The sequence below is a fragment of the Candida dubliniensis genome, chromosome 6 (assembly GCF_000026945.1).
Source record: "Candida dubliniensis CD36 chromosome 6, complete sequence".
In the NCBI taxonomy this organism is placed as follows: Eukaryota; Fungi; Ascomycota; class Pichiomycetes; order Serinales; family Debaryomycetaceae; genus Candida; species Candida dubliniensis.
Window position 1 is genome coordinate 1,056,033 of NC_012865.1, and position 17,863 is coordinate 1,073,895.

A 17,863-nucleotide genomic window follows, 5' to 3' on the forward strand; every position below is an offset into this window, starting at 1 on the left:
CAATTCTATAACTTTGACTTTAATCCAGCGGCAGCATGGTCGCAAACAATCAAAACGTTTGCGTGGTCTTGTAAATAGCTAGATGGGTATTTTGGGTCGTTTGGTTTGCCGTTGATGGTTTTGTCCAAGGCAAATTGTTTATTCTTGCCCAACACGATAATAGCGATTTCCTGTGAGTTGTCCAAGATTGTGGAGATACCAACACTCAATGCATACTTGGGGACTTTACTCTCGTCGTTGTCAAAAAACCTGCAGTTTGCCTTGATGGTGCTTTCGACCAATTCGACCTTTCTTGTTTTGGAATCTCTTGACGACCCGGCCTCGTTGAATGCCAAATGACCTTCGGGACCTAACCCACCCAAGAACAAATCAATCTTGCCGTATTGTTTGATTTTCCTTTCGTAGCTGGCACATTCCTCGTCGATGTTTTTGGCCAATCCGTTGAGGATATGGATATTTTCACGGGGGATATCGATATGGTTAAAGAGTTTGTCGTACATGAAATAGTGGTACGACTGTAAATCCGATGGTGCCAATCCCAAATACTCGTCCATGTTGAAGGTAACAACATTTTTAAAGCTGACTCGACCTTGCTTGTAGGCTTCAATCAATTTAGCATAAATGCCTTCAGGGGATGATCCGGTTGGAAGACCAAGAACAAATGGTTTCGTGGAGGCGTTGATTTTGGCAATGATATAGTTTGCCAAATACTCAGCAGCATCGTTAGGGTTGGAAAAGATAGCTTGTCTCATGGTTGATGAGGAAGTACGGTTTTCATTTCTTCGGGACGGGCAGATGATGGACCTTATATGGGAGATTAGGTGGTGGTTGCATTTTTTTGGGAGTGGTTGCATTTTTCTTTTTTTTTTTTTTCTCTCAAAAACGTGTTACAATTGTAACCTGGATACATTTCAGATATACACAATATATATATATAATATATATATATATATATATAGGATGACTGCTGCCCATGTCTGTTGCTATGTTCTTCTTTCTCATTAAGCATGTCGTTCACTAGATTTACCAACTGTCATTTAATCGATAGGGGTGAGTTGTATGAGTTTACTGATTTATATGTCAACAACGCCACCAAAAGGATATGTCATCCTCCAGCAGATCCCGAGTTAGTTAGTGAGGTTATTGATTTGAAGCAGCAAATATTGGCTCCTGGGTATATTGATATTCAGAATAATGGTATTTATGGGTTGAATTTTTCCAATCTTGGTGAGGAGTCTACGGCAGAGGATATTGCTGAGTTTAAGCGTTTCTATAAAGATGCAATGGCCAAGTATTTGAGTACTGGTGTCACGGCCACATGTCCTACTGTCACTTCCAACTTTCCCGAAGTGTACGCCAAGGTGTTGCCGTTGTATAAGAAGAGTGTATTGAGTGATCAAACAGATTCGCTTGGGGCACATGTTGAGGGCCCGTTTATCAATGTCCAAAAGAAAGGGTGTCATCCTGTTGAGACATTTGTTGATGCCAAGGAGGGAGAATGCAAGTTGTTGGAAGTTTATGGCGACTTGTTTGATAATGTGTGTATTGTTACTGCTGCTCCTGAGATTGCTGGTGTTTTAGATTTGATTAGTGTTGTCAAAGCCAAGAACTGTGTGTTTTCTATTGGTCACACCATGTCGGATTATCGTACTGCTGTCAAGGCGGTTGAGAATGGGGCTACAATGATTACACACTTGTACAATGCGATGCCACAGCCCCATCATCGTAATGCTGGGGTGGTTGGCTTGATTAATTCACCTATTGTTGAGACGCCATACTTTGGGTTAATCTGTGATGGTGTGCATGTTGACCCGTCGATGGCCAACTTTGCTTATAGGTCGAATCCTGGCAAGTGTGTTTTAGTGACTGATGCTATGCATTTGATCGGGTTGCCTGATGGCCACTACAAGTGGGACTCGCAAGTTATTGTAAAGACTGGCGATCGGTTGTATTTGGAAAATACCGATACGCTAGCTGGAGCTGCTACTACTTTACCGCAGTGTGTGCGTAACCTAGTCAAGTGGTCTAAGGTCAGCTTGCCGCAAGCGGTTATGACGGTTACTAATAATGCTGCCAAGTCGATTGGGGTTGATAAGGAGCGTGGGTTTTTGAATGTTGGCTGTTTTGCTGATTTTGTTGTTTTAGACAAGAGTGGGTATGTTCGGAAAGTCTACAAGTTAGGACGTGAAGTCCAGTCGTCGGATATACCTTTAGATAGAGCTACTGATAAATTAAATGCAGTTTTATAGAATGTGTACTTATTTTTTTGAATCCATGTTTGGAGCGTATGCGTATTTGGAGAAGGTTCTGATTCTTGCCCCGTAAATGTAGAATAAATAAGGGATGGCACAACAAGCTAAGGAGATGAATGCCATAAGGGAAGTTGCCCATTCGTCGCCTAATCTGTGATACATTTGGATGGTAAAGAGGGGCACACATGCACCCCAGATGGATCTAACAAATGTTTTAGCGGCCAAAGCAGACGCAGCATAATGTTGGTACGAATCGACAATGTAGTTGTTTGCTGGGTTGTACAACAAAAGGAACCCAAACCCAACGGCAAAACCTGAGAAACACGGACCGGCCCACGAAATTCTTTGGTAGGACGACCAGGCAAAGGCGAAAAGACCTATGGGGACAAACCAACACCCTATCATCATGGGGATCAATCTCAATTCAGCTGGAGGCAATTCGCCTCTGTCCCTGTATACTTGTGCACGTTTGTTGTAGTCCCTGTTGAAAAATGGGGCGGCTAATGATGACAAGATGACACCCACACCAATGGGGATGAACATGACCCCAGTTTTTGATGCCGACCACCCTTTACCTTCTTGGTAGACAATTGGATAGGCAAAAAAGAACATATAAAGCAAACCATACAAAACAGACATGTACATGGTGACCAAAAAGACAATGAGCTCGGCTAATAAGACGAATGGACGTAAGAGGGAGGTTTTGGCGACCTCACCAAAGGTTCTGATTTGCAATTCGTTGAATGATCTGTAACGGGAATCGCCAGTATCCTTTCTCAATTTTTTTGCTCTCTTTTTTAACAATATTCCGTGGTGGGTTTCTGGGACGACCACAATAAACACGACATAAAAGAACCCGGCAACAATCAAGAATGTCCAGTATATCCATCTCCATGTTGGGGCATAATCACATAACAACCCACCAAAAATTGGACCGCACACTGGCCCTAAGAACGGAGCAGCGGAGAACACTGCCATGGCAGTACCTCTTTCTGGCCCTTCCCAGATATCTGCTAATGACCCACCAATCAATGTCATTGGTGCACTGAAAGCGGTCCCATCAATCAAACGACATATAAGTAAAGTGGCAATATTTTGGGCGGCCCCACAAGGAACGATAAATACCACAGCAACAAATAAGGTAACGGCGTAGATAGGTTTTCTTCCTACTTCTTCAGACATTGGGGCAAACACTAATGGCCCTACACCAAACCCAATAACAAACATCGTAACTGATGCCAAAATAATCACCTCTTCGGAAACGCCAAAATCTGCTGCTGGTCTTTCTAAATCACCAGTAACGATAGCTGACCCTAAGGCGACAACAAAACAAATCATCCCTAACAAGACCGTGCACAACCATTTGAATGCTTTGCTGAAGTTTTTTGGGTTGTGCTTGTCGTTGTGTGTCCAGTCCACCAAACGTAATTGTGTTTCCTGGTCGATGGGGTACTTCCATGGATCGGCAGCATTGTAATCTGTGTGAGGATCTGGATGGGTTTCGACCTTGTGAATATCGTATGGCTGTTCTAATGGGCCTAACTGACCAGCACCTTCAGCTAACTCGGAGACTATCTTAGCCACCCCCTTGTTGTTGGAGACTAATTTTTCTAGGTCTTGGTGGTTGTGGTGATGAATGGCATCACCATAATCGACGACTTTTTCGGAGTTGACACTTGTGTTGTCTAAAGTAGTGTTATCTGACATACTTGATAGTCAGAATTATCCAACCAAAAACATTTGGGGAATTGGTGGTCAATTTATATTGCTTGGTGTCGGTGAAGTATGATTTTAGATCGGTAGTGAAAAGTACGAAAAAAATTTTTTTGTACTGCATGTGAGTGTGAAATCGGTCTTATCTTTCCACGGCTAATCTACAAACGGTTTTTTTTGTGCAATTATATATTAAGCGGTGCTATCTATGGGGTATAAGCGTATTTGGAGAAGGTTCTGATTTTTGCCCCGAAGAAGAAGAATAAGTATGGGATGACGCAACAGGCTAAGGAGATGAATGCCATAAGGGAAGTTGCCCATTCGTCGCCTAATCTGTGATACATTTGGATGGTAAAGAGGGGCACACATGCACCCCAGATGGATCTAACAAATGTTTTAGCGGCCAAAGCAGACGCAGCGTAGTGTTGGTATGAGTCGACAATGTAGTTGTTTGCGGGGTTGTATAAGCAACAGAACCCAAATCCTGCTGCCAATCCTGAGAAGCATGGACCGGCCCAGGATACCCAAGGGTAGGATGACCAAGCAAATGCGAAAAGACCGACTGGAACAAACCAGCACGAAATCATCATGGGGATTAATCTTAGTTCTGGTGGTGGCAACTCACCTCTATCTCTATACTTTTGTGCACGCCTGTTGTAGTCCTTGTTGAAGAATGGGGCGGCAATGGTAGCAATGATTACGCCTACGCCGATGGGGATAAACATGACACCCGTCAATGAAGCAGACCAGCCCTTGCCTTCTTGGTAGACAATTGGGTAGGCAAAGAAAAACATGTAAAGCAAACCGTAGCAAATGGCCATATAGATTGTCATCAAAAAGACAATCAACTCTGATAACAAGACGAATGGACGTAAGAGGGATGTTTTGGCGACCTCGCCAAAGGTTCTGATTTGCAATTCGTTAAATGATCTATAACGTGAGTCGCCAGTATCCTTTCTCAATTTTTTTGCTCTCTTTTTTAACAATATACCGTGATGGGTTTCGGGTACTATGGCAATGAATATCACGTAGAATATGCCAGCAACAATCAAGAATGTCCAGTATATCCATCTCCAGGTTGGAGCGTGGTCGCATAATAATCCACCAAAGATTGGCCCACACACTGGCCCTAAGAATGGGGCGGCAGAAAAGATGGCCATGGCTGTACCTCTTTCTGGCCCTTCCCAAATATCTGCTAATGACCCACCAATCAATGTCATTGGAGCACTGAATGCAATACCATCGATTAAACGACAAACAATCAAGGTGCCGATGTTTTTGGCGGCCCCACAAGGGACAATGAATACCACTGCAACAAACAAGGTTACAGCATAAATAGGTTTTCTGCCCACCTCTTCAGACATTGGGGCAAACACTAATGGCCCTACACCAAACCCAATGACAAATACAGTCACCGATGCCAAGATTATAACTTCTTCAGAAACGCCAAAATATTGTGCTGGTCGTTCCATGTCTCCCGTGACAATGGCAGACCCTAAAGCGACGACAAAACAAACTGCACCCAACACCATAGTGTAGAGCCACTTTTTAGCTTTGGAAATGTTTTTCGGATTGTGCTTGTCGCCAGGAGTCCAATCCACCAAACGTAAACCCGAGTCTTGATCGATGGGGTACTTCCATGGATCAGCGTCGTTGTAATCTGTGTGGGGGTCTGGGTGGGTCTCGACCTTATGGATATCGTATGGCTGTTCCAATGGCCCTAACTGGCCGGCCCCTTCTTGTAAGTCTGAGACTATCCTTTCCACACCCTTGTTTGACACCAAACTTTTCAAGTCGCCAGATTCTCTTGAACGGATCTTGTTAAGAATACTTCTTGTTGGGTGGTGTTGTAAATCATCGCCGAAATCTCTAACTTTTTCTGAATCAACACTTGTGTTATCTGTAGCGTGTGACATGTTTAGATGGCTAGGAAAGCAACCCAACTAGAAGGGGATGATGGGCATATTTATATCGACGTGGTTATGAATCATGGACTGGTGAGCCAGTGTTTTACTGCCGATATGCATGGTGGCAATATCGATGGTTCAGCCATTTGTTTTTCTTTTGCGGGATTTAGGTTTTGTGTCATCGGTTTAATTAATGGAGGTTGATGAAGTGGTGAGTGTAGATAGTACATTTTATAGTTGGCTGTTGGTCCATTTTATAGTTGTAGGAGTTGCATGTCCTTTCTTTTTTTTTACCGGCAATTGTTTTTATTGTAGTTTCCCAGGCAGTTGAGAACGCAAACAAGGCGTTTCTTAAGCTATAGTTGTGAGAATAGATTGCAAGATCTGGTTTTAAGATACAAGCACTATAAAGGATTGTAATATTTGATTCACATAGGATGTTTGCACCCAAATTTGAGATAAATGTATTTACTATGGGCCGACAAAACGGCTCAGGCTCACGCAATATTATAGCCGAGAGTGTCGGCAATATAACGGCGAGATCTTTTTACTTGTAAATCGCTCGTTTAGTCGTGTGAAGGCCAGGCCAATTGCGCATGGGGTTCAGATAACGGCGCGTCCCGACGTAGCAGATAATTTTGTACTGGATTTATTCAATTCCTCTAACTGTGGTTTACCGGTTAACTCCCAGAGGGATATTCTAGTTTATTCTTTAGATTATGTGCAAAATATAACGCATGCTTACACCAATTGCTAGCACATAGATCCAGTCACCCTAAATTGGCCTATAGCTGATGTTCATCGTTTGTAAGATGATAGATGTTGCACTAGTAGTGTAAACTACAGCAAATATAAAGAGTGTCAGCAAAAAATCTACAGCCCTGACTTTCTTTAAGGTGAATGAGTTAACCTTTGGATAATTAAAGTGTCGTACAATAGGAATAAGGGGGACATGTTTGTGGAGTTATTTTTGATGACTAATATTTTTGTCAGGTTTTTGAACCTTGCAGTACTAACTGTATATAGGTCTAGCACTAGAGTTTAATAAGATGTTGTTTATTGTTATACCAGATTGGCCAGGTGTTGCCAGCTTTTGCTCTAAGATTTAACCAAAAAATGTTGGAACAACTTCAACGCAACGAATGCTAATAAACGAAGAGACGTATGTAGTTTTGTTTTACCAGATCTTAAATAAACAACTCTGAGCGATGTATTAACAGCACCCACAACCGAGTTTGCATCTGTACAAGCCCCTCCCCAGGAAGAATAACTTGGTTTAGAAATGATTGCCGCACGACCAATGATCTGGTTAATCCAAAAAACTATTTTCTTTCTAAATGTAGGACTTTTGTTTATAGAGCGCCTAGAATGTATATATTCTTAGATAGTACCTCAATTCCTCTTCTGCGACTCGACGTCGAGAGGGGGAATTGTCCAGCTATATATACCTATATAAGTCGTGTGCGCATGCCCATGCACTTATCCGAGGTTCTCCTCATAACGCCAACACTAAACAAATTAAATAATGCGAGACTGAAAGCACACAAGCTGGATATAGTAACCAACCATGCTGTTGTTTGTTGAGTCAGAGCCAGAGTCTGAACCTATTTGTCATGTTGAGGAGTCGTTTACTGCGTCTACTACCCAGATAGGTCACTTGTCCGATATTTTCCAGAGTCTTGTTAGTATAAGTAACCAGGCGATAATCAGGATCAAGGAGAGTGGGATTACGATATACTCGAGTTATAATCATACGTTTAATGTGAATGTGAATATTGATCCGTCGTTGTTTAGCATATACCAGATGAGCGGTGGTGAGGAGTTTGCATTGGGAGTTGATTTGAGTTTGATTGGCGAGTGTTTTGGGTCTGTTGCCAGTACGTTAAAGTATGAAAAGTCCGTTACATGTTACTTGACGTACCTGGGGGAGGGCAGCCCGCTTGTTATTGAGTTTGAGGATAGTTTTATTTTGGAAAAGTTGGAGTTTTACACGTTTGTGATAGAGGAGGAGGATGGGTTGGGTATTGATTATGAGAGCGTGGAGATGGAGGCGATAGTGCGGAGCGATGTGCTTACGAATGTGATGCAAGATTTGTACCTGATCGATACGGAGAATTTGTTTGTGTATGCTGAGGCAGATACGCTCCACTTTATTAGTAATGGGCCTATAGGCACGTCGAAACTTATATTCCCCAACGACAAGGCAGTTCTTGAGAAGATGGAAATAAAGGGTAGGTATGTGATTACCCAGTTTAGTTTTGAGGTTTTTTATCGGATATTTCGGTCGGTGAAGTTGAGTTCAAAATGCAAGCTTGTGAAGGATGAGAATGGGTGTTTTTCGGTGCAGTTGTTGTGCCAGAAAGTGGGGACGAGTGGGTACTCGGGGACGTTGGTTACGATAAACATGATGGAGGTTAGTCACGATGAGGTGATGACGGGGGCGATCTTACAGGAGCAGGAGAAGCCAGTGTTGGTAGAGGTGCAGTCGAGTTGGCGAGGCAAGGTTGGCGGGGTAGTTGAGGTGCCATTATATTTATAGAGAAATGCAACACCTGTTTTACAAGCAAAGGATAAGGGGTTTACTCGTCGAATGGGGATACTGTTCATTTTGGGAAATTTTGTGGGGAAACACGATCAAAAATACAAAGATAAATTACTCTAAAATGACATTTGATCTTAAGAAACCCGGAGCAGATCAATTAATTAGAAATTAAATGAAATCTACTCAAATGAACAAATCTAATCGATTAAAACCAAAACTCTACTTGATTTACAAGGAAACACAAAATAAACAATCAGCTGTATTTGGTTTATGTATGAATCTTAAAAACGAACCACTCCAATTCATCTATCTACGACTTAAAACAAACAACTGTACTTGGCCTGTCTATAAACTTACAGAATAAAGAACTCTATCTGGATTTTCTAACTCAAAACAAACAGCTCTAATTGCTCTTACACAGCCTAGTAATTAAGCTTAAGTGAACATCGCACTAACCTCAACCTGTTCGTCCTTTACATCATGTCTCGAATACACTCTATTGCTCAGATATGAGCTATCTCAACCTTTGGTTGATTTACTACTTTTGTTTCCTTGATTTCTCTTCTCCAATCTCTTTAAGTTAACTATACTTTTCTTGTATTAATTAATCCTATCTAACTAGTATATAATATAAATTATAAATTACTTCTGTCCACTATTTATATTGTCAATCTCTTAAGAAACAAGGAAATAGATCAGATGTGTAAACATTATTTCCGTCTTTACTTGTATTAATTTCCTTTTATCCATTTTGTGTAATTAGTTCTTTATATCGTAAATAATATAGCTTAAGGATAAGTTACTATATTATTTAACTGTCACATTCAGTCTGTCTGAGCGACATTCCTTATATGTTGATCTGACTGTGTGACACCTTTTTTTGGATAAAAAATAGTGATACAAAAAAGTATTTTTTAAGAAAAATAACACATCGTGCATATAAAGAATTTGCAATACCAATGGAATGCAATATCAAGGTAATGATTTCCTGCAAAACCACTGCATTTCAAGTACGTATATTCATTTATTGATTATATAATATATTAGTATTTTATATCTAGATCAGTATCTCAGTTGTCGCCTATTGCTATTTGGTAGCAATGAATAATAGAACTGCTTCATTTCTTCTAGTTTATCCTGTCTCTCTTCCTCCGATAACTCAGTATTTATGACCCTTGTGTAGATTTCTTGAATCTCAGTCCATCGTTGCAGGATATCATCATCTTTCTTTTTCTGTTTCCCTATATCGGCTTTGATTCTTTTGAGCGTCTTTATTGCGTTATCGTACTTTTTCTCTAAAGACGGGCGTTTTTTACTATGATTACTAATACCCTTACCACATTTTTTAAATAATCGATCAAATTCTTCGTTGGATACCTCATTAGTTCTGTTTTCATCTTGGTTGGTCAAATTAGGTGGTTGTTGAATCAGGGAGACGGCTATTTGAGTGTCAGTATAACTGATTTGTGATTCTGGAAGTTGAAACAAGCTCACAGTATCCGGATCATCTACTGTATACTCATTTTCTTCATTTTCTTCTCTGTTAGCAGGATTCAATGTTTCAATATTTATATTTTCTTGTGTATCATATGTTGGTACACTCGTCGGTGGTGGACTCATCGGTGGTATTTCCGGTTGGGAATAATCATCCATGATTGTGCCATCCTCCTCTTCAAATTCACCACTTTCCACATCTAAACTATCCATTCGCTCTATTAGATATTCATCATCGCCAATGACTGTATCATTTTTACCATTATAATTTAAAGGAACGTTGATATCCATATTTTCTTCCTCTTCTTCTTCTTCTTCTTGCACTAGTGCAATATTATTTCCATTCTTTCTTCTTACTCTTAAATATAAAAATAAATGTTTACACCAATCAATTGACCCTTGGAAACTTGGACAACTGCAGTAATGAATGTTTAAAGAATTTTTCTCTATTTTGTAGAAACACGAGCTTGTAAATGATTTAACTTCAATATTATTAGGTGATATCCTCACCATCAGATCAATATCACTAGCAGGGAGATTGTTAGCTTCGTTTTTCGCTAGCTTTTCTGCTTTATCAGCAACACGTTTATTCGGATTAATGTTGTATGCCATGTGTTGACCTCGCTGATGTGAGATAACCCTTTCCACTAAAATATAGATGATTCTATCCACGCGGTACTTTCGCCTACGGCTAAAGTAATATGTTTTTATGACACTGTGGAATGCTTCCACATAATTATTGGTTAATTCGTGGAACTTCGTCTGGCAATTCAACCAATACTTACCAGAAGAGTTAAATTTATAAAGGACATATTGAACAAACTGTGGATACATATGATACTTTTCTTGAATTTCTGCTAGTTTGGTATTAGCGTCTTCAAAGGTTTTCATCCTCTTTAATTCCATTAAGTCCACAAGAGCTATTTTTCTATTTGTAATTACATCGTCCATGCAGCTTCCTGTAGTTAAGTTGGATTGCAAAGACACTGCGTTTTGTGCAAGCTGCATTAAAAAGTTAGTATCAATTACTTCATTTTCAGGATTTTGTTGAGCGGTATGATCATTTTCGGATGATGTGACAGATAATTTAACACAAGAATTAACATTTTTTCTAAAAGTTCGAAGTAAATGCCATGTACAGTATGTTATGTCAGCATCATTAGTGTAATTATTATATCCCCTTTCTATTGCTTTTACCTCAGTCGGCAGGCAGTCTATAATGAACCTCTTAATTTTAATGTTATGATCAACAAATAGCTTTAGGAAAGCGGCCAATGGCTCGTGTGACTGCTTGTTAGTTATCAAAAATGCAATAGGCGTACCTTTTCCTGTTAAGGAGCTCTTAACAATAAAATTATAAACAAATATATCTTGGTCATTCGGACCATATCCCAACTTATGTGTAGCGTCCAAGAATACTGTCTCCGGGTCCCTCATATAGGATAATTGGGACTTAATTATAATACCAAAAAACCAGGTATCATTTTCGTCAATATACTCATTGTCGATACTCTCAGTATCAAAACCATTATCATTTATTTTCACCTTTTTAAAACTCGCAATGTTATTATTTTCGTTAAGTTCCTTTTCCCATAGTTTCATACTAGTGACAACATTGTCATCTAAATAAGCTATCTTTAGCTCACGTTTATTTTTGAAATAATTAAACATGCTATTTGTAATCTTATATTGGTCACTGAATACATCGTAATGATTCATAAAATCTGTATTTTTCAATCTCAATTTACAAGTTGACCAATCTACCTGATTATTAATCAATTTCCACAACCAATCTCTGGCAGATTTGGTTGGTTTCAAGGGGTTGAAAGCATGATTGTGTACCAAATCCCATTTGATTTCAAATTCCCCAGTTTTAAGTTCAGTGACTCTTATTTTATGTTGACAATTTGTTTTATTTGAAGTTTTGACATTTTTCCTTTTGTTTCGATTCGAATACTCACAATAAAGGTAATACCGCTCCTTGCTTTTACTATTCTTAGTATAATTTTGGAGACGTTCAACTTCTGTAATAAATGACTTTACTTCTTCTTCTGACTGTTTAAAAGTAATCCAAGTGTTGCCGTGTAACTCATTTGGCAATGTTGTGGGGTGGAAAAACTTTTGGAGTCTAAGGGATGGTTCAATAGTGGAATCAAACAAAATTGGACGAATCGATGTTACTCTTGAACCATTTTGGTCAAATAATTCCACATCATTGGTTTGCCATTCTTGAAGAAAAGGTTTGCTAGTGATTCTTTTAAAAAATTGTTGGTCGTTCTCTGGGTGTTTGACCAATTTTTCGTATTGTTCGTGCTTTGGTAATTCCTTCTGGATTTCATCCAATAGAAAAAAATTTCTTAGAAGTTGTGGAAAATTTTTTGAAACGCTCATATTTAAAATTTCGTTTCTGTTGTACTGTTGTAATTTGAAAGTAGTTTGATGTATACTGACGTGCCTTTCAACTGATGATATAATTTGTTGGACATTTGATGGTCGAAAAATTCGTTCAGGAACATATTCGTGTAAAATGCCCAATTTGATGCAACACGAATCTTTATGATCACGTTTTGTTTTTATGCTGTCCATCTACCGCTACCCGCGCATTTTTGACCATACGTATGGAAAAGTGATTTGGGAACTACAAAAATTTTTTTTGGTGCGAATTTTGTTAGTGCGCGATTTGGGAATTACAAGGAATTTTGGGAATTACAAATGGGAATTACAAAAATTTACCAGAACAAAAACTACCGGTTCTTAGGAGGTGTCAAGGGGTGTGTAGGTACTTTTCCTGTGTAGAAATTCAATGCACTTGGTTTGAGAGCAAGCAGAGCAGTGTGTGTAGAGATATGAGGAGAAATAGATTTTTTTGGGAATTACAAAAACATGGTCATTTGTATGGGAAAAACATGTCGCGCGACTTTTTTTGTAATTCCCAGAATGTCGTGTGCAGCTTTCAGAGTGGTTTTTGTAATTCCCGGATTTAAGGGAGGGCAAAAAACGGGATAAATCCGGGGCGAGAAAAAAGATTTGGCCTCGAGTTTACAGAAAATCTGAGAGAAAAGTTGCTTGAAGTTCAGGGTTGGGTTGAAATCTGTTAACAAAATTAAACAAAGAATCACTGAACAAGGAATAATAAAGATTAGAAGATGAAAGCAGAGAAGAAGAAAAGTAAAACAATTAACAAGAAGAGGCAATGGAAGTTTGGTTTTTAAAAGTTTCATGATTTCTACAAGTAAAAACGGGGAAAAGAGGAGAAGTTTATAAAAATAAAGAAAAAAATAAGAGCTGTTGCTTTACGATGGTGGGCATTAAAGGAGGACAATCTATAAGCAGATGTTAGTATTTGTTAGTACTTTTTAATGTCACACAACAACTCTTTTGCAACATGACGCGTAAAAAAAAAGGGTTCCGGATTTTTGTAGATCTGTAAACAACAAACAACTATGAGTGATACCGAGTTTGAGTATAACTTTGAAGGAGTGCAGAGGCTGAGCCAGGAGAGATGGGAAGGATAAAGTTGGGAGATAGCTAGCTAGGTCATTTAAGATAGGTTTTGAAGAATATTGTGTTTACATCGCTCTTTTTCACTGAGTTATTAGGGCGTCAGGTATTTGTTGAAAAGTGGCAGGAGAAACAACAAAGGGTTATAGTGCAAGGATCAAGGACTAGTTTCTTGATTGAGTAGTATGTGAACTATATAAACTGTACTACTTAAGTAGTCTCACGAGTAGCTATGTATGATAGAACGTGATATCACATATGACTATGGTACGTGTTATCATAGTAAGCTATTGGTGAGAGAATGTCTACTAGCTAACATATAGAGCTATGTAGAGCAGATCAGACGTGGGATTAGCAGAGCATTTCATTGATGTTGTAAGAATTTAGGTTTATTTTTACAAGAAAGTTGACCTAAAAAAGATCGATGGGTATTTTTTCTTCTGTGGGAAATCTCTTGAGGGTTTATTTAGACAGAAAACAATGTTTATTTAAGCTAGAACATTTTTTTCCGGATTAGGAAACGACTCTCCCGGTTGTCTAATTCGCGAGTCGACGAGCATTTACAGCTGGCAAAAAAAAAAAAAAAATGACAACAATCAACTAATACTCTTATTTTCTTTGTCACTTCACTATCACAGGCATGATAAAGCTACTACTGATATGAAAATGGAGAAACGGAATACATGAAACTTTGAAATAAAGCAGAACTGATATTAGCTAGGAATGCTGGATTCTGAAATGGTTTAGCAAGGATGGAACTTATTGGCAATGTTCAAACTCAAATCTAACATACGTATGGAAACGTGATTTGGGAACTACAAAATTTTTTTTTGGTGCGAATTTTGTTAGTGCGCGATTTGGGAATTACAAGGAATTTTGGGAATTACAAATGGGAATTACAAAGATTTACCAGAACAAAAAGTACCAGTTCTTAGGAGGTGTGGAGGTGTGTGTAGGTGGTTTTGGTGTGTAGAAATTCAATGCACCTGGTTTGAGAGTGATCGGAGCAGTGTGTGTAGAGATATGAACAGAAATAGATTTTTTTGGGAATTACAAAAACATGATCATTTGTATGGGAAAAACATGTCGCGCGACTTTTTTTGTAATTCCCAGAATGTCGTGTCTAGCTTTCAGAGTGGTTTTTGTAATTCCCGGATTTAAGGGAGGGCAAAAAAGGGGGATAAATCCCGGGCGAGAAAAAAGGTTTACCTCACGTGTCGAAACTTTACAGCTGGCAAAAAAAAGAATGAGAACAATCAACTAATACTCTTATCATCTTCATTAGCACTTCACTATCACAGGCATGATAAAGCTACTACTGATATAAAAATGGAGAAACAGAATATATGAAACTTGGAAATGAAGTAGAACTGATACTAGCTAGCAACACTGACTTCTAAAATGATTTAGCAAGGATAGAACTGTTATTAGCAATGGTCAACATCTAACACAATTGGCCTGATCTAAGCACACGTGGAGAGAAAGACAGTAATATTTGTTACTACAAGAAGTGTTACTATCAGAACATGATCAAGACAAGACAAGAAAAGAAGTTGTACTATTCATTGTTGAGAAAAAGATAGAATGTTTTTTTTTAAGGAAAGACAGTTTCAATGGCAATATTGCAGTGTTCAGAAACAGATTGGCAGAAGATTCGACATTTGAAACAAGCAGCTTCCGGGAAAAATAGACAAGACAATCAGGAGAGTAGTAATAAGTACTTGTTGCTTGTCTAGTTAAAATGTGAATATAAATCAAAATTGCAGACTCTGGAAATGTTTAGCTTCAAACTAATCTGGAATCTAACACAATTAGATTAATCAAAACACATGTGGAGGGAAAGACAGTCAAGTTTGTCGAGAAGTTTGCAGGAATCTAATGTGTTACTGCTTTCGTTTCAGAACATGGTCAAGACAAGACAAGAAAAGGAGTTGTGCTATTCATTGCTAAAAAATAGATAAAACGTTCTTTTTTAAGGAAGACACATTCAATTGATTCAATGGGTATATCTCAGTGTTCTGGAATATATTGGCAGAAGACTCGACAATTGAAGCAAACAACGTCCGGGAATAATAGACAAGACAATCACACAGGCATGAATTTGGTGCACTTGGTTAAATTCAATGGCTACATCTCACTTTTCTGGAATAGATTGATTGGCAGATGATTAGACAATTGGAAAAGACATCATTCAGCAAAAATAGACAAGACAATCACAGGCTTGAATTTGGTGTACTTGCTTAAATTCAATGGCTATATTTGAGTGTTCAGGAATAGATTGGCAGAATATTAGAAAATTGGAAAAGACATCATTCAGCAAAAATAGACAATCACACAGGAGAGTAGTAATAACTACTTGTTGCATCTACTTCAATTCTTTGGTTGAAATGTGAATCAAATTTGTCAGTTTGTTAAATCAACATCACAATTCATGGAGAAGTCGAGGAAACTGTTAAATTTGTCATAACTCGAAAATTGATAACACGATAAATGATTGATAGAGACGAATATGACAATGAAATTGGGAAGAGTGAAAGAGTAGGAAGTTACTGACAATAAGACACAATTACGAGCAGAACTAACGAAGCATAAATTGAAGTCTAGATTAACTGCTCTAACGCTATAAGGGATCTGCAACTGAAATATTATTGGTAACTGTCTAGTATCTGATTCTTCTGTGACTAGACAAACAATGGTATTCTGTCTGTTAACATAAAAAAGAGAAAATGAATTGGATTCTTCTGTGAATTGAAACAAACAACTATGATTTGTATATCTACATACGTATGGAAACGTGATTTGGGAACTACAAAATTTTTTTTTGGTGCGAATTTTGTTAGTGCGCGATTTGGGAATTACAAGGAATTTTGGGAATTACAAATGGGAATTACAAAAACTTACCAGAACAAAAAGTACCAGTTATTAGGAGGTGTGGAGGTGTGTGTAGGTGGTTTTGGTGTGTAGAAATTCAATGCACTTGGTTTGAGAGTGATCGGAGCAGTGTGTGTAGAGATATGAGGAGAAATAGATTTTTTTTGGGAATTACAAAAACATGGTCATTTGTATGGGAAAAACATGTCGCGCGACTTTTTTTGTAATTCCCAGAATGTCGTGTCTAGCTTTCAGAGTGGTTTTTGTAATTCCCGGATTTAAGGGAGGGCAAAAAAGGGGGATAAATCCCGGGCGAGAAAAAAGATTTGGCGTCAACTTGACAAAAAATCTGAGAGAAAAGTTACTTGAAGTTCAGGGTTGGGTTGAAATTTGTTAACAAAATTAAACAAAGAATCACTGAACAAGGAACAATGAAGATTAGAAGATGAAATCAGACTTGGAGATAGAAGTTATAGCAGAGAAGAAGAAAAGCAAAACAATTAACAAGAAGAGTCAATGGAACGTTGGTTTTTAAAAGTTTCATGATTTGTGCAAGTAAAGAGGGGGAGAAGAGGAGAAGTTTATAAAAATAAAAGTATTTGCTATGACCTGGGTTCCGGATTTTTGTAGATCTGTAAACAACAAACAACTATGAGTGATACCGAGTTTGAGTATAACTTTGAAGGAGTGCAGAGGCTGAGCCAAGAGAGATGGGAAGGTTAAAGTTTGGAGATAGCTATCTAGGTCAGTTAAGATGGGTTGTGTAGAATTTTGTGTGTGGTTCGCTCTTTTTTCACTGGGTTATTAGGGCGTCAGGAAACAAGGTGGCAGGAGAAATAGCAAAGGGGTATATTGCAAGGATCAACGACTAGTGTCTTGATTGAGTAGTATGTGAACTATATAAACTGTGCTACTTAAATAGTCTGACAAGCAGATATGTTTGATAGAACGTGATATCACATATGACTATGGTACGTGTTATCATAATAAGCTATTGGTGAGAGATCGTCTACTAGCTAACATGTAGAGTTATTTAGAGCTGATCAGAGGTGGGATTAGCAGAGTATTTCATTGATGTTGTAAGAATTTAGGTTCATTTTTACAAGAAAGTTGACGTAAAAAAGATCGATGGGTATTTTTTCTTCTGTGGGAAATCTCTTGAGGGTTTATTTAGACAGAAAACAATGTTTATTTAAGCTAGAACATTTTTTTCCGGATTAGGAAACGACTCTCCCGGTTGTCTAATTCGCGAGTCGACGAGCATTTACAGCTGGCAAAAAAAAAAAAAAAATGACAACAATCAACTAATACTCTTATTTTCTTTGTCACTTCACTATCACAGGCATGATAAAGCTACTACTGATATGAAAATGGAGAAACGGAATACATGAAACTTTGAAATAAAGCAGAACTGATATTAGCTAGGAATGCTGGATTCTGAAATGGTTTAGCAAGGATGGAACTTATTGGCAATGTTCAAACTCAAATCTAACACAATTGGCTTAATCTAAGATGGTCTGAAATTGCACATCTGGGGGGAGAGACAGTAATATTTGTTACTACAAGAAGTGTTACTATCAGAA

The 17,863-nt window shown here is 38.4% G+C and overlaps 6 protein-coding genes across 6 annotated transcripts, besides 2 other annotated features; 2 read left to right on the plus strand and 4 right to left on the minus strand. All coding sequences in view use genetic code 12, as the record gives it.

Moving 5' to 3' along the window:
• Positions 1 to 5: 5 nt before the first annotated feature.
• NAG1 (glucosamine-6-phosphate deaminase, putative) lies at positions 6 to 854 on the minus strand (the record flags this gene model as incomplete). The annotated part of the gene is made up of 1 exon (XM_002421171.1): positions 6 to 854. The coding sequence occupies one exon, from the start codon at positions 852 to 854 to the stop codon at positions 6 to 8; it is 849 nt and encodes a 282-aa protein (XP_002421216.1).
• Positions 855 to 1,007: 153 nt separating this feature from the next.
• NAG2 (N-acetylglucosamine-6-phosphate deacetylase, putative) lies at positions 1,008 to 2,249 on the plus strand (the record flags this gene model as incomplete). Its single annotated transcript, XM_002421172.1, has 1 exon — positions 1,008 to 2,249. The coding sequence occupies one exon, from the start codon at positions 1,008 to 1,010 to the stop codon at positions 2,247 to 2,249; it is 1,242 nt and encodes a 413-aa protein (XP_002421217.1).
• A 9-nt stretch (positions 2,250 to 2,258) lies between these two features.
• On the minus strand, positions 2,259 to 3,959 carry NAG3 (polyamine transporter, putative; the record flags this gene model as incomplete). The annotated part of the gene is made up of 1 exon (XM_002421173.1): positions 2,259 to 3,959. One exon carries the CDS (start codon positions 3,957 to 3,959, stop codon positions 2,259 to 2,261), a length of 1,701 nt encoding a protein of 566 aa, XP_002421218.1.
• A 212-nt stretch (positions 3,960 to 4,171) lies between these two features.
• On the minus strand, positions 4,172 to 5,881 carry NAG4 (polyamine transporter, putative; the record flags this gene model as incomplete). The annotated part of the gene is made up of 1 exon (XM_002421174.1): positions 4,172 to 5,881. One exon carries the CDS (start codon positions 5,879 to 5,881, stop codon positions 4,172 to 4,174), a length of 1,710 nt encoding a protein of 569 aa, XP_002421219.1.
• Positions 5,882 to 7,210: 1,329 nt separating this feature from the next.
• Positions 7,211 to 7,381: a mobile genetic element.
• A 58-nt stretch (positions 7,382 to 7,439) lies between these two features.
• CD36_65610 (DNA damage checkpoint control protein, putative) lies at positions 7,440 to 8,411 on the plus strand (the record flags this gene model as incomplete). Its single annotated transcript, XM_002421175.1, has 1 exon — positions 7,440 to 8,411. The coding sequence occupies one exon, from the start codon at positions 7,440 to 7,442 to the stop codon at positions 8,409 to 8,411; it is 972 nt and encodes a 323-aa protein (XP_002421220.1).
• A 414-nt stretch (positions 8,412 to 8,825) lies between these two features.
• Positions 8,826 to 9,287: a mobile genetic element.
• Positions 9,288 to 9,476: 189 nt separating this feature from the next.
• On the minus strand, positions 9,477 to 12,494 carry CD36_65640 (conserved hypothetical protein; the record flags this gene model as incomplete). Its single annotated transcript, XM_002421176.1, has 1 exon — positions 9,477 to 12,494. The coding sequence occupies one exon, from the start codon at positions 12,492 to 12,494 to the stop codon at positions 9,477 to 9,479; it is 3,018 nt and encodes a 1,005-aa protein (XP_002421221.1).
• Positions 12,495 to 17,863: the final 5,369 nt, after the last annotated feature.